The sequence below is a fragment of the Oreochromis aureus genome, linkage group 23, assembly GCF_013358895.1.
Source record: "Oreochromis aureus strain Israel breed Guangdong linkage group 23, ZZ_aureus, whole genome shotgun sequence".
NCBI classification, from domain to species: domain Eukaryota; kingdom Metazoa; phylum Chordata; class Actinopteri; order Cichliformes; family Cichlidae; genus Oreochromis; species Oreochromis aureus.
The window spans coordinates 36,088,822-36,105,161 of record NC_052963.1 but is presented as its reverse complement, the minus strand read 5'-3'; the positions used below and the strand labels follow the sequence as shown (position 1 = coordinate 36,105,161).

Here is a 16,340-nt window from a genome sequence, read left to right as displayed (position 1 = left end):
TTAGGCGAATATGCCGTTAAACTGAGCGCCTGTGGAAAGCCACAAAACTTGCGGTTCATAAGCTCCACTTAAAATAGCTATTAACAACATAGTGAAAGATGCAAGAGCCACTTATTTCTCTAAACTACTTGCAGTAGTAAAAAAAATCCTAAGGTTCTTCCGATACAGTGAATAGCATCATCTCTCCTCCTACTCCATGTACACCAGTCTTCTCAGATATGGATTGCAATGCCTTTTTAAGATTTTTCCAAGATAAGATTAGTGGCCTAAGAGGAAATATAACTCCCTTAGATAGCCCCTTCAACTGTGATCTCCCACATCCCATAATTATAATTATAATTCTCTGTTTCTTTTTGATGCCATGGGCCATGGGCCCTCTGTGGTCACGTTGATAAACTGTTCCCTGCTATCTGGCTCTGTCCCCAGGTGCTTTAAACAGGTTATTCAACCTGAAAAAGCCTAACCTGGATCCAACACTTCAGACAAGCTACAGACCCATCTCAAAACCTCCTTTCATTTCTAAAATATTAGAAAAAGTCTTGATAACTTTCAGTCAGGTTTTTCAAAGTTACACTGCACAGAAACAGCTCCCCTTAAAGTCACAAATGACCTTTTGATGGCCACAGACAGAAGGTGTTTGCTCAGTCCTTGTTCTACTGGACCTTTTTGATCATCAGATCTTAATCCACCACTTAAATCATATGGTAGGGATATCTGGATCTGTCCTAAAATGCTTCACCTCATTTGTTGTAGATAGATCACTTTTGGATTCAGTAGGAAACCTTCGGTCAGATATTGCTGAATTATCATGCGGTGTTCCACAAGGATTGGTTTTAAGCCCCTTGTTATTTTCATTATATATTCTGCCTTTAGGCCTTATCATTAGTGGTTTCAAAATGATTTTCTACCATCTGTATGCAGATGATATCAAACTGTACATCTCGTTTAAACCTTGCGAATTAGACAAATTATTCATTCTAATGGACTGTCATAAGGAAATTAATGATTGGATGGCAAACAATTTCCTGCAGCTGAATGCAGACAAGATTGAGTGTTCAATTCTTACTCCAGAGTATCAAGCCTAAAATCAGACAACATGTCTGACAAAGGCATCTTTAAATCACCTTCAAGCAGTCCAAAATGCTGCACCAAGGCTGTTAACCCACAGTCATAAATTCACTCATATCACTCCCTTGTTAAAGTCCTTGTACTTGCTTCTGGTTGGGTATAGATATCAGTTTAAAATCCTCATTCTTACTTTTATGTCTTTATGAGGAGAGGCCCCCACTTATATCATCGAGCTTCTTCACCCTGACTCTTAGATCCACTTAGTTCTTCTGACTCTTCCACGGACCCGTTTGAAAACAAAGGATCACACTTTCCAAACCCTAGCACCAATTCTATGGAACAGTTTACCTCCTCTTCTACGCACCATCGACTCTGTGACTTCTTTTAAATAACAGCTGAAAACGCATCTATTTAGACAGGCATTTGGGTAACGCTCTTGTTCTTGTGTAGTATGTTGTTTTGTCTGACATGTTTTTATATTCCTTGTAAAGCACTTTGTAACACATTCCTGTCTTAAAAAGTGCTATACAAATACATTTTACTTACTTACATCATGCAGGATGATGTAGAGGTGTGACTGGCCTGAGGGATAACATGCAGTGTTTCACATGTGACGCGATACTACAGTGACACGATAATGGAAACAGCCTGAATCAGAGTGCCTCCCCTCTGACTCAGCATTGAGCAGCAAAGATGGATTTACTTGAGCAGGACAGACCGAGTCCGCTCTGGAACTATGCGAAGCTTTGTGACTGTGCCATCAGATTCACCAGTCTCTCTGGTTTAAACTCAGAACGTCTGTTGGCTCGGAATTTCAGTGCGTCATGGAGGTGCAGCAGAGTTGTAACAGCTGTAGAGGAGCTGCAGCTCACCTACAGCTTCGACAGAGCAGTGCAGCTCTTTAAACTGCAGCAGCATGACGGTGATGCTTCACAGAGCTGAGGGACAGGGCCCAACAACAGGCTAAAGAAATTTGTGATCCCGGGAAAATCCACAGAGGAGGACAACCGGAAACAAAGCTCCACAGTCTGAGGTCCTCCTCAGCAGCTGCAGGTTTCATCTTTTTAATCTTTTTTAAGTAGAGAGAAATAAAAACAGCCGGATGTTTCGGTTTTACTGTGAAGGCTTCTCCTTGTGTGCTCTTTTGAGTCTCACACTGCAGCATCAGCAACGGTTTCTTCTACGTGGTCGTCCATCTGTTACTTTGTGCTGCTGTAGAGCCACCGACACGCCTCACTGATGACTCACTCATGTTTCCTCAGCATAGTCTGTGCAGCTCCTGGTTTCCTCACACCTCTGGGCACTCCCCACCTGGTCTCCCCCTCTAGGTGGGAGTGCCCAGTTTTTTGTTTTTTTATCCCTCCCCGGATGTTAGTTTGATCAATACATTTAGAAAAAAGGAAACACAGATTGACACAAAAATAGAAAAACACAAAACCATGAGAACAAACTTCAGCTTCACAAACAGTAAGTTCAAACCTCATCACTCCTGCACTTTTTCATAAAACACTGCCACCCAGTGGTGAAATTTTAAATATTAATTCAACTATTTTCTTCCACGGATCTGAAATTTGATAAATTCGGATCACAGCTCTGCCACACCTGCAGAATTTGTGTGTTTATGCCTTACGCAGCAGGCATCTTCTGACTGTAAAATGGGCCTCCTGCTCATTCGATCACTGAGGTTAGTAAAAAGTTTGCAAAGGAGTTTCTGGTCTCGGTCGCTGGTTTCAGCTTTGATTGAATAGAACGTAGTGTTTGCTTTGGAACTGAAGGACCCGTTACAGTCAGAAAGGAGGCCAGAGAAAGCAAACGATCCAGGCCGTATTCATCTGACCCCAAAAAGGCAAAATTGTGATGATGGAAATGTTCAACTTCATGCCAGGACATCACAAACCTAAAACGATATTCAACCTTTATGTACAGTCTCTGCATACATCGACACACTGCAAAGTTCTCATGACTCAGCTAACTCACGAATGAGAGGAACGGCAGGCTGAAATAAAGCAGAATTAAGTTTTAAACACTGACGTGTAAACAGAAAATGTAACGCTGTAATGGCAGACAGTGTGACATCATCTCTCCTCCTCCTCTCCTGATAGGACCATAGCTGTAATCCAAACTCAGGCTCAGTCCACCGGGCCCGGCTGAAGAAGGATTTATTATATCTACAACTGCAGCAACAGCTTGGCGGGTAACAGAGCAGAAAACAGCAGCAACGCCCCCCCCAGAGAGCCGACGGACATGAAGGAGGGCGTAGCGCCATATGGAACAACTCCGCCGTCACTTCAAACCCTCAGAGGAGCTGTCTGAAGCTCGTTGGATTTGAGGCATCGCCATTAAATGGAGCCATCTGCATCAGAGGAGCCGCTGAGATCCTCGTCCTGCTCTTATGTTCATTCTCAGAGCTCATTACTGCAGCACTCAGTCCGAGGATGCCATCCGCAGGAAGTGCAGTGCAAATCTGGGTATCCTGTAATGAATCTGTCACCAGACATCACCATGAAAGCTCACCGCGTCCGCTCCATTACAGCTTTACCGCAGCTCATAATGGGCGTCTGTGCTGCGGTCCACAGACAGAGTAACAGGACCATGCGACCACAGCAGCATTTTAAAGCTTTGGCAGAACCCCGACAGACCAAGTCACACCTACAGATTTTCTCTCCCTCTTGTTCCTCGACCTCCTTTGCCTCTCACCATCACCTGCTGACGCACTGCTCCGTCGTTGGTGACGGCGCAGAGAAATCCAGCTGAGCAGCAGGTCAGTTTCCGCAATGTGATTCCTGTCGAGCTGAGCTGAGGGGACACGAGTCCACAGACAAAGTGTTAGGGAGGGTTCAGGATGGTGAACCTGTGGCAGTAAAGATTTTTGGTAGCTGTGCACGTGGCATTAATCTTAGGTGACTTCCTTCTCGAGTTATCACATTCACAAGATTTTCAAACAACTTGACCTCTGACCTTGAAGTTGAGGTGATGGGTTTCAAACTCGTCTGTTCAATTCAATTCAATTGAATCAATAATACATACAGAGAAAAACCCAACAACCATATGACCCCCTATGAGCAAGCACTTTGGCGACAGTGGGGAGGGAAAAACTCCCTTTAAACAGGAAGAAACCTCCGGCAGAACCAGGCAGCCCCTTCTGAGCCTCAGATGTTTAATAGCCAGCCAATGTGAAACTTGGGTGGATGACGGAGTAAAAACGTTAAGATGTGCATTTCTAACCTAAAGGTGGCGCAACTGAGCATTATCATGGCACCACCTGTTCTACACCTGCTGTCGGACTCATGTAAGACCACTGGATTATCCAGATGGGATTCCTGGAAGTTTCTCATGCCTTCTGCACAAAGAGTTTTTCTCTGCACCTGTGCAGCGATGCACAGAGATGAATCAGGAGCTGTCTCCATAACAGGAATTTTTCATGATTTTCAGCCCAAAATAACAAATAAACAAATATATGAAAGTAATTTGCTGCATTTCCGGCTTTTTTTTTTAATGAGGAAGAGATGCTGAGGATGGTGATGATGTCATCACCTCCAAACCTGATGTAATGATTGCAGGTCAATCAGGAACTTTACATTTTTTGTTTCTGTGAGTGAAAAGTGATGAAATCCTGATTTTATTTTCTAGTTTGTTGACTTCCAGTCTCCATGTCGGCTCTTCCTTACGTCATCATTTTGGAAATCAGTGAAACAGGAAGTCGGACGTGTAGACTGGCAGGGAAACAGTTAACCGTGTTAGCTTGGTGCCGCTGCGACCTTCATTCACTGATAAATCATTCAGCTGCAGCCCGTGGACTCGACTTTAACGAGTTTTCTTTCACCTGGCTGAACACGGCAAGAGTGCCAACGTCCTGCTGCTCTGACACGATTCAATCAGAGCCGCCAGGAGGAAGGAAGAAAAGAGAGAGAGAGAGAGAGAGAGAGAGATGACCATCATAGGAGTCAAAACAGAACGCTGATATGATCAGGGAATCATGGGAGGAATCCCTTCATCTCATCCAAACACACCACCTCTTCCTCCCCCTCCTCCTCAGCGCCATACTGATCCCTTCTAAAGACCACGTTTACCTCCACAAACCCTGAAAGGCGCAATACGTTCACGCTGCAGGAAGAAGAAAAGTGTCCTGAATGTACCACAGAGACACAAACTGAACTGCAGGAAACAGTTTCCTTCATTTAATCAGCCAAACAAAAATATTCACAAGGAAACATTAAATTTAATATGATGATCATAAAAACATAAAAAAAAGTTTCTGTATTTTAATATTTCAAATTCAAAAAAAACAAAAGGAAGTTAAGAAACAGCAGACATAACTTCATGTCCAGAATATCTGTGTGTAGTGTTCCAGATATCTGTGAGTCAGCGCAGATCAGCATTTATTACAGCTTCAGTCAGATGTTTCCATCACTGTCTCACTCCAACACTACAGCTGTCAGGAAGTGACAGACACCTGTGCCGGTGGATTGATGATGACATCACAGACACATCAAAGTGTCAGCTGATTGTTGGTTGCCGCTTCCCCGGCTCAGTGAGCACTCTGATCTCCTGTTTTCCGTGTGATTTACTTGTTTCAATGTTTCCATGCCGACACTGGGGTGCAGCGAATGACCAATCAGATGGAGTAAAGGAGATCTGTAGCAGTCTCACACTTCAGACTGACACCTTCATCTACCTGCATCTCTTCGTACCAGCCTCCCGAATAACGCCACCGTGACCTGTCTGCCCTGTCAAGGAGCTGCACGAGTCATGATTAAACAACCAATCAGACGGGCTCATCCCTTTGACCGCTTACCTGTCACACTACAGGTGTCACACTGCACAGTGTTTCATGTCTTATATTGACCTGCTTTCTTTAACAAAAAGGAAATTAAGGGAATAACTTTGAGATGTTCCGCAGTGAAATCTTAACTAAACATCAACCTGGTGGGATCGAACCCATCAAAATGCTCAATATGAGCAGCTTAATATTTCCTGTTTTTCTGCTACAGTTTACTGCAGAATCAGCTCCGTTATTAAAGCCTGTTACAGGGTGAGGCCCCATGAGATGTCTGCTTAGCCTCGATGTTTGTCTTTGTAAGACATCAACCTGAATATTTAAAGCTGAACTGAAGACTCACCATGAATCCTGTGACAGCGAAGAAAGGATTTATTAAAACACCGGACCAGAGTCTGTGTGACAAATCTGCCAATCAGACAACATTCAGGAAGTCTTAAAAGCATTGTGATGCAGAAACCACGTAAACATAACCTCATACAGAGAAAAACATCCTCACTGGATTATAAAGAGAAAATTCACTGATTTACTGCAGCTCCCTCTCAAGAGGTCAGAGCAGCTTTGACCTGGTGGGAATGCTGGGAGTGGGCTGGTATAAAGCTGTGGGGACAGTGAGAGTGGGTTAGGATGTGAGGAGTCAATGATGTGGGATTTTCGTCCTGCAGCTCAGATATTCATTTAATTTATGACCGTAGTATCCTGCTACAGGAGGCTGCTGCAACTGTGGTTCTGTCAGAATACTGTGTCAACAGACTGTACACAAAACATGGACATATCCACAGTTTAGCTCTAAAACTCCTGCCATGTTGGTTTCAACATGGCAGGAGTTTCAAAAATGACCGTGATTGGACTAGAGGGAGGAAAGACTGTATGAGACCCTTACACACACATATACCCGCTAATAAATAACCTCCAATCAAAATCTTCAAATTTCTCTCACCAAACATGGAGAGAAGTACGGTCTGAAGCTCAGAGAAGGATTTCACTTAAGTGTCTCTCATTCTGCGGTTTGTCTGACGGCTGAATTTAAGTGATGAGTTAAATTAGAGGAGAACAGTGAGGACTTCATTCCTCACCTCTGCCTCTGACATCCTGTCAAAATGAGGGCTGCAGACAAAAAGTTCAATCCAATTTTTCCTTTTATCAAAGCTAACGTCAGCTTTTCACACTTCAAACATGAACAATCTGTGCTGATTAAAGTCTGAGCACATTCACCTGAAACCATCTCCTCCCTTTCATCTCTCCTGTGCTGATAATGTGATCTACTTACAGCTCCGTCACGTCCCATATCAGGTGAAACTGAGTGACAATGTGGATAAACTCTCCTCAGAAAGAGGAGGATAAGCGCGATGGTCTTCATCCTGTCAGGCTGAGGGTTTAAATCTGCATGATGGAGTGCTAACCCGGCCCCATGAGCCAGGCTTTGGACTTAAACACACCCGCTTGCTTCAAAGCTGCAAATCACAAAAGATCATTTATGGATCTGCAGAGGAAGAGGAGGAGGAGGAGGAGGAACGAGGAGTATAATCTACCCATCTCCTCCCTGAATCCTAAATGACTCCTCAGTGAGTGTGAAGGAGGCGTTCCACCGTCCCTGCTGTGGTAAAGCCTGAGCTCTGGAACGCTTTGAGCTTCTTCTCTACAGCCTGGGAGTCATCCTCCACATCAGGAAGCAGCTTTTATTTTGAAGGGAATGCAGCTGTGTTTTCCTCAGACTCAGCTGAGCGTGCTCAGTCTGCATCAGCTGATGATGTGCTGCAGAGAATGCAGCGACAGGAAACAGAAACAGCTTGTTCTTCATGCGTTTCCTGCACAGACCTCCTCACCGGCGCACAAGGTCATGTTTTTGTGGATGAACGACAGCATCAGAGAATAACTGTGATATCATTCACAATCAAGACACACGACAATAAAACACGCTATGCAGGATTAAAAAGGGGGCGGAGTCAGTGAGTGTTTAGGTCAGGAAACCAGCCAAAGCGTCTGATGCAGCTCACCGGAGGGTTTGCAGAGAAGTCTTTAATAATTCTATTTTTAAGAACTTAATGCACAAATATTGCTTTAATTATTTTAAATTGAAATATTATTACTGATATTTATTATTATTCTGTTTGTTTCAGCTGCTGTGAGATCAGTCAAATATTATTTATCTTAATTATATGAAATTTAAATTTTTAATGTAGTTTTTTTATTGTTGTAACAGGAGGAAGACCCCACAGCTTGCTGAATCAGACACTGAAACTGAAAGTTTATTTGTAAAATGACTTTTTTTGTTGACTGAATAAAAATGTTATTTATTATTGTTTTGCTTTTGGTTATCAAACTAACACTGGTAGCAGCACCAGTGTTAGTTTGATAACCAAAACGTTCCATAACGCAGCAGGTCACTGTGTATGGAACCTTTTTTAAATGCTCTGACTTTCCCATCATGCACTGCAGTCCTACCTGAGCAGGATGAGCTTCACCTTGGAGGGGGCACTCTTAATGATGGCCGAGGCGTTCTGGTGGCTCCGCCCATAAAGAATCTGGTTGTTAATCTGAAATGCAGACAGAGGGGTGGAGATGAGTTACCTGATGTCCACAGGTGCTGAAAGTGAGGGAGGGTTATTACCTCATGAATACAAACAGACAGACAACAACAGGAGTAAATGTGTCCTCAGAGGGGCAGACCGCTGAAAGGTCCCCGAGAACTACAAGAAGCAAAATGTTATATCAATACAAACACACCCTGCAGATCAACCTGAGAGCTGCACTCAGGTGTTTTCTCTTCAGTCTGATGCATCTGCTCGTCTGCAGGTAGAAGAGCCACCTGCATGCAGCTTTGACACATTTGACAACAACAAACTCATTTGAACACTATCAAAAAATAAATTAAAAAAAGGATGGCCCAGATGTTGCAGATGTTGTACTGAGTTCCTCACACATGACTCATGAACGCCATGCCTTCATTCTCACTGTGGTTGATGTAATTTATGTAAAATGATAATCTGGACTCTTCTTACCTCCAGAAGCTCGTCTCCAATCTGGATGCGCCCGTCGCGGGCAGCTGGCCCCCCGGGATGGAGCCCGACCACGAAGATGCTGACGCGGGAGCGATCCCTGTTTCCCGCCAGGCTGAGGCCCAAACCCTGTCGTTCCTTCTCCAGCTCCACGCATAGCAGCTCCCCTCGCAGGTCTCCATAACGCTCACACCACCGCTCTGCAGCCCAGGGAAGAGGAGGAGAACCAGGAAAGGAGAACAACCAACTTGAGAAATGATACATTTCTCACAAAAACACTTTTTAATCAGAGCACAGCATCAAGTCACTTAAACTCCTGGATACTGATCTGATCAGGTAAGGATCAGAGGGGGGTGCAATAGAGGGGCAACAATGAGACGACCCCCAAACCAGGGATAGTTTTCATTTTACCCTCCTCGTCTTGTATGACTGTATTTCACTAGTCTTGCATTTGGCTAAGATCAGTGTCACTGCTGGTAGCATGAGGTAATACCAGGACCCTACAGAGGCTGCACAGGTACTTCAACTCCTCCAGCATGGAACATCAATACGTGTCACTGCCAGAAGATTTGCTGTCTCCCAGCACAGTCTCAGGAACATGGAAGAGATTCCAGGAGAGCCGGACAGGGCCGTAGAAGGCCTTAACGCATCAGCAGGACCGGAATCTGATCCTCTGTGCAAGGAGGGAGAGGACGAGCACTGGAAGAGCTACAAAAGGATCTCCAGCAGGCCGCTGGAGTGAATGTCTCTGACCAAACAATCAGACACGGGCTTCATGAGGGTGGCCCGAGGGCCCGATGCCTCCTAGTGCGCTCACTGCACGGTACCGTGGACCTGACTGACATTTGCCATAGAATGCCCTGTGCTGTTCACAGATGAGAGCAGGTTCACCCTGAGCACATGTGATAGACGTGAAAGGGTCTGTAGAAGCTGTGGAGAATGTTATGCTGGTCTGGGGAGGCTTATCCATGGAGGGATGCAGAGACCTCTGCAGGTGAGGCAACAGCACCCTGACTGACATTAGGTATGAGGATGAAATCCTTGGATGCACTGTCAGACCCTACGCTGGTACATAATCTTTTCGAGCAGTTATATAAATGTGCCAAGTAAAAAGACAGAGTCTGAGCACTGATAGAGGTTTATGGCTGTATTTGTTGGGATTTCCAGGAAGCCACTTACATATAAAAATAATGCCTCAGATTCATGAAGTGATCAGGAGTCCGCTGTTCGGATTGGCTCATTGACAGGGAGGAGGAGATAAAATTAAAAGCATGAAGGGGGGAGGTGGAGAGGAGAAAAATATACATAGAAAGTGAGTACAAAATCCAAAACGCAAGAGCAGAAGGGGAGGAGAGAAGAAAGGAGAGCAAAGAGGAGCATTTAAGATGTGAAGGAGAAGAGTAACGAGGTGAGGAGGTAATTATGAAACAGAGAGGAGGGAGGATGAGATGAAGAGACAAGCAGAGACAAATCTGGTGTCAAACAAAAATCAGTTTAATGATCTGTGAAAGAAACAAACAGCGAGGGTGAGGAAACCTGCAGCTGAGACTAAACTCCTCCACTGTCAGCAAATGTGCCTTTAATTATTGCTCTTTGTGCTTCCTGACCTTTCCACAATCAGCGGCCGCTTTGAAGACGTGAAGGGTTTCGTGTTTTTGTCAAATGATGAGAGGATTTAAAGGTCACTGCAGTTATCAAAGAAACTGAAAACCAGTAAATCACCTCAAACTGGAGAATAACTGAAGCCAGACTCGATTTCCACGAGACACTCGACAAATTTAACATTTCAAATATCACGTTCACCAAGTCTGCTGAGGCAGCAAACCGTCAGCGGCTTCCTGTGACACCAAAGAAAACGTAAAACATCTGCAGTTAAAACGTCACATTTTATTTAGTTTTTACACTGAAGCACAAAACTGAATACATTAAACTAAGAAATAATTGTAAAAACTGCACAGGGAGGTGACACTGAAGGAGAGACTGTCCAGGTTCAAATCATCAGAAAAATTCATTCTAATTAGCTTCAGCGTGAGGAAGAGGAGGGAGGTGAGGATGAGGAGCCACGAGATGATGACGATGATGAAGGCAGAGATTCACTGACAGCATTAATGAGGGCAGACCGAAGCCGTCTGCTCACAGGATCGAACGATAACACGACCGTCAGGCGTTCTGATGATCGGTCACATCTGACTTTAGATGGACCAGAGTCTGAAGAAACTGGCATGATCATTCACAAAGTGCATTTTGGGTAAACCTTAAGAACAGGTGAGAGCAGGTGAAAGGTCATGTTTTACCTGCAGTTAGAGACAGCGTTGACCTGAGAACAGTTTAACCTGCCGGGCTGCAGCCTGCTCCGGTTACAACACACAACAGGTGAGTTCAGTTGGTGTTTCGGGTCAGCCTGCCCCGATTTGCTGCGAGCAGCCGGCGACGCTGCGTACAAAGTTTCATTCAAAGCAGAGCGAACCCGGTGAGGTCACGAGCGCGTTCAGTACTCACCGAAGCCACACTGCCACGCCGCGAAGGCAGAGAGTGCAATATTTGTAATTTAATACATTTAAAGTATATTTAAAATTAGACGATGATGTAAATGGGCCTCTGCTAGCATCGGCACCGTGATCAGTGTCCGACTCACAGATCAGTCCTGCAGGACTTTTTGTTTCCTTTTGTTTGCTCAGGTTCAAGCACCAAAACCTGCTTATTGAGGGGTCAGGCGGTCATACCAGTCCTGTGTTTGTGACTCTGAGGCCCGAGGCAGCCGATATTCTCTGAGACATGCCTGGAAACAAGTTGAGCGCTTGTTTTTAATCATCATGTTGCTGTCAGAGCACTTCCTCTGAGGAAAACAAGCTGCCACAAACGCCTCCTTTCCTCTGTGGCATCGACTCAAACGAGCAGGTCAGATGAGATCTGACGGCGAATGAAGAAGCAGCAGAGTGTAGACAGGATGTGTTTGACACTGATTTCATCACAGAGATAGCCCCATTCAGACAGTTCCTTCTGTTTTCCCACAGCTTTAGGAGGCATTAATGACTCTGTGCTCCCAGCGCTGAGGTGAGACACACTCTGACAGAAAACATTTAATTACTGTCAAATTTGTGGCTGCTGATCAGAACAAGCTGTCACACACTCAGCTACAAACGACTTAACATGACGCCATGAAGCTAAGCACGTCGAGAATCCTGGGAAATATCTGGGATGGCAAACAGCAACCCCAAAATATCATCCACAGCTGAATCACATTCATACATGGACCCAAGAAGAGCTCACTCTCATCACCAGCTCCTCACGTGCCACCTCAGGTACCTGAGGTCACTGCAGTTCCTCTGATGTCCAGCAGAGGCAAAAGTGAGTCAGGCCCCACAGACCTGATGTTAAAACATCACAGCAGAAATAACTGCTTGGTTTGGGGCGTGGCCTCTGAGACTGACGGTTGGATGGTGACACAGGTAACTGTAGCTGCAAGCTGTCTGCTAGCTTCACCTGAACTGGACCTTTGCACCATGTTTGTGCTTTTGGAGCTTTGTGAGCGCCCCATCCTCTCACACAAATATGGTCACAGCCAAAATGCTACAGCACAGCTTCTGAATGTCCATCTTCTTTTTACAATCTATAGTTGCACAGACTTTCCCTGCAGCGTTTCCATAAAACACTAAATAATAATAAAATTAACTTTGCATTTGTCTGTGTGAAGCTGGAAAACAAAAATATCTACAGAGAACACACAACCATGCTATTAACATCTCACACATATACACACACACACACACACACACACAGTTTAATCAAAGGCTAACAGTTTTCAGACAGGAGGCAGGTGTGTGGTGTGTGTGTGTGTGTGTGTGTGTGTGTGTGTGTGTGTGTGTGTGTGTGTGTGTGTGTGTGTGTGTGTGTGTGTATTTAATGAGCTATTAATAGCTTTAATGTGACAGGTAACTGCAGGTGTTAATGCCTCTCGGGGTGAGGAGAAGTGGCTCAAGGACGGAGCGCCTCCATCACCGGCTGCTGCTCTGATGATGGAGGCGTGTCAGGAAGAGGAGCAGGCGCACCTTTTATTGTGTGTTTAATGTGGATTAAATTATTGGGAGTGCTTCTCTTTGTCAGGATGACAGGATGTCTCATTAAGTTCTCCTCTCAGGAGGTTCAATGTGTTCAGCTGACAGAAATCTATTAAAAACACATAAGGAGCTAAACTGCTGCCCCGCGCCCACAGCACAGAAACCACCAAATTAATTAACCACTTCCACTCCGCTGCTCCGGCCACTCATTTGAAATGATTTATCAAAGCAGCAGAATGCAGCTCAGAGTTTGGTGTTCAGACTCAGTTCATCCAGCAAATATTATGCAGTGATGGAGGGTGCAGGTGCATGGTGGTGGACGACGGGACAGCAGCTATGTGTCACAAACAGGACATTATCCAGATGATTAAATAGACTCTGAACCCTGACGGTGAGTTTGGGCTCCGCCTCATTTATGGTGGAAATGAAGATTTTGCAGCAAAAAATTGTCCAAAAGGTATAAAAGATTGAATTTTAAACAACCAGCAAGAGAAAAATATCACTTTTTAGTTTTTTCGTCATTATAAATTAAAGTAAAACAGTTTCTCACACTTCGGTGTTTTTAAATAAGGTATTTTTAGGCAGACCCGTTACCCAACATTTCACAATAGGCATCTGCGATCATGCCCGCCTGTTAAAACACGGGGACTCATGGGTTGGTGGGTTGTTGTGGTGTGATGTGCGGCTGGCAGCTTGAGAGCTGCAGCCAGTGTAAATAAATGGCTAAAAACATGGATCTGTGGTCCAGTTGTGCCTTAATTCTGCCACAATCACATAGGTATTCAGATCTCCTTCTTCGGGTTTGAGAATGAGTCGTCCATGAGTGATTGGAAGGAGATGAGGCAGAAGGTGCTGCTGCCCTCACCCATGGCTACTCGCTTTGGGTAAGGAAAGAAAGAATGAGCCATGGACTACAAGCAGCTCAGCGGCTTCTTCGTACTGAGCAGAGCCAGCAGAGGTGGTGCAGCGTCTAATCACGGCGCCCTTTGGGGAGGAGGACTGGGAGGAGATAGACTGCGAAGTCACTGGAGAGATTTTATATCTCATCTGGGCTGGAAGCAGCTGAGGATCCTTCAGGAGGAAGCTAAACACACTTTCAGGAAAAATCCATGTGGAATATCCCGCTGACACCATTCCCGCCTCAGCTTCGGATGAAAACAAGAGGATGGACAGGTGGTTGAATGTGACCTGCTGAAGTGATCATCATTACTTCTACTGGAAAGTGAGCAGGAAGTTTATGCAGACCCTGAACTGTAGGTCATAAAAGCTTAAATCTACAGGCTCTGGGTTTACACACACACTGCAGACATGCAAAGGAGACACCGGAGGAGAAGAAAGTAGAAGCACATCTGTTTCTAATGTGTTTCTGTTTCAGACAGAAGCTGAGAGGAGGCTGCAGAGGAAACTTCAACTCTCGCACATCTTTCCAGAAGACAATGGCGGCTAGGGGAGGCGGCAAGCCACAAACACAGTGTGACTGTAGGGGGCGCTGCAGAGACGGTGCACATGCATATCAATGCAGCACACAGGCTGCCTGCAGCGTGACGGCACCAAGCACCGACTGTCACACACTGATGAACACTGTCGCTCTAGCCTGCAGCAGGTTCACTGTCTCTCTCTCTTACTTACACACACACACACACACACACACACACACACACACACACACACACACACACACACACACACACACACACACACACACACACACACACACACACACACACACACACGTGCTGCTGACTGAGTCATTCCTTTTGAAGGATGGTGGCGTTCCCCTCAGTGTGGTATTCCAGTTCATGAATGTTGCTCCAGTTTGTCTCTATCACTTTTCTTCAGAGCCTGTAACCTGGTTTAATTGGCATCAGCGAGTCCTAATTTTTGCCCACGTTCTCTTAAACTTTTCATTCCGCCCTTCCTCTAACACTCTGGACAGTTTAGTCCAGTTTAACGACAGCGGTAGTTCAGGCACCGCCCCCGGTGCCCTTGTGAGGGCTGCACGAGGGGTAAAAAAGCAAATAGAAGCTTAACATGATCCACGTTACCATTCCTCTGCAACACTGTGGTCCAGTTTGTCCTCGGTGACCAAACATACACATACACACACAGCAGTGACACCCCATCACACAAAATCTTTGCCTCCATGAAATGAAATGTGAATCTGTGTGTGCTTCTAGCAAGGTGACATGTCACAGTAAATCAGCACACACAAACATTCTGAATTTGGTATCCCCTTACTGTGTGTGTGTGTGTGTGTGTGTGTGTGTGTGTGTGTGTGTGTGTGTGTGTGTGTGTGTGTGTGTGTGTGTGTGTGTGTGTGTGTGTGTGTGTGTGTGTGTGTGTGTGTGTGCGCGCCTGCTGTTTGATTCAAATATTTCACATCATCCATAAAACTAAAACCCAGCGGGCACACGACAGGAACCGACGCTGCCGCACAGACACGTGACCCGAGGTAACACACTTTGGTGTGATGACACAAGCCAACATCCGTGATGCAGAAACAGCAGCCGCGCAGCAGCTGGATGATGAGAATGGAAATGCAGATGTGTGTGTGACCTTTGACTGAAAGTGCCGTGGCTACTCTCAGCGCTGTATTTGTATAGCGCTTTACTTAGTCCCTAAGGACCCCAAAGCGCTTTACACATTCAGTCATCCACCCATTCACACACACATTCACACTGGTGATGGCAAGCTACAATGTAGCCACAGCCGCCCTGGGGCGCACTGACACCCTCTGACCACCACCAGTAGGCAACAGGTGAAGTGTCTTGCCCAAGGACAACAACCGAGACTGTCGGAAGGTTGCTCGAACCGGCAACCTTCCGATTACAAGACAAACTGCCAACTCCTGAGCCACGATCACCCCAGTAGGAGAACATGTTGTCATACCGGCATGAGGTGAATGCCTGAAAGATTTCAACCTATCCTATAATCACACGTGGTCATGTGACCATTTCAGTCCAGCCCACAGTCTTAAAAGGAGCTTCCAACAATCAGTTAAAATGCTGAGGAATATCAGGAAAAGGCAGGAGTGAGTGTGTCTGCTGCTGCATATCACACAGTGAAGGCTCATGTGGATACATTTGTAATGAGAGTGAATGAATAGTGGCATTGTAAAGTGCTTTGGGTGCCTTGAAAAGCGCTATATGAAATCCAATCCATTATTAATGTGTCACCTTGGCTTGCTCAAAGGTAAGTCAGTGTGGCACTGTGCCCATGCACACCACTCTTAGCCCGCACGCATCAATCAGAGGGGAGAATAACGAGACATGCACATCTTTACTTTAGTGCACAAATGTGAGTCCATAATAAAACCTGCAGCGAAGACAACAAAGTGAACACATGCAGCTCTACAACGGCAGAAATCCACTTCCTTATCTGCACTTCCCTTGGGTATTGGTTCGTTTATATCACAGATAAAAATGTGTCAGAAAACAG

General features: G+C 45.3%; 1 protein-coding gene across 8 annotated transcripts in view; it reads right to left on the bottom strand.

Moving 5' to 3' along the window:
• Positions 1–16,340, bottom strand: part of patj (PATJ crumbs cell polarity complex component) — a 103,078-nt gene that overhangs the window by 14,867 nt on the left and 71,871 nt on the right. For all 8 annotated transcript variants that reach the window (XM_039606983.1, XM_039606984.1, XM_039606980.1 and 5 more), the window contains exons 29-30: positions 8,848–9,044; positions 8,291–8,382 (exon numbers count right to left, since the gene is read on the bottom strand). In XM_039606983.1, coding sequence (XP_039462917.1) covers positions 8,291–8,382; positions 8,848–9,044 — 289 coding nt within the window. The remainder of the gene's footprint in view (positions 1–8,290; positions 8,383–8,847; positions 9,045–16,340) is intronic.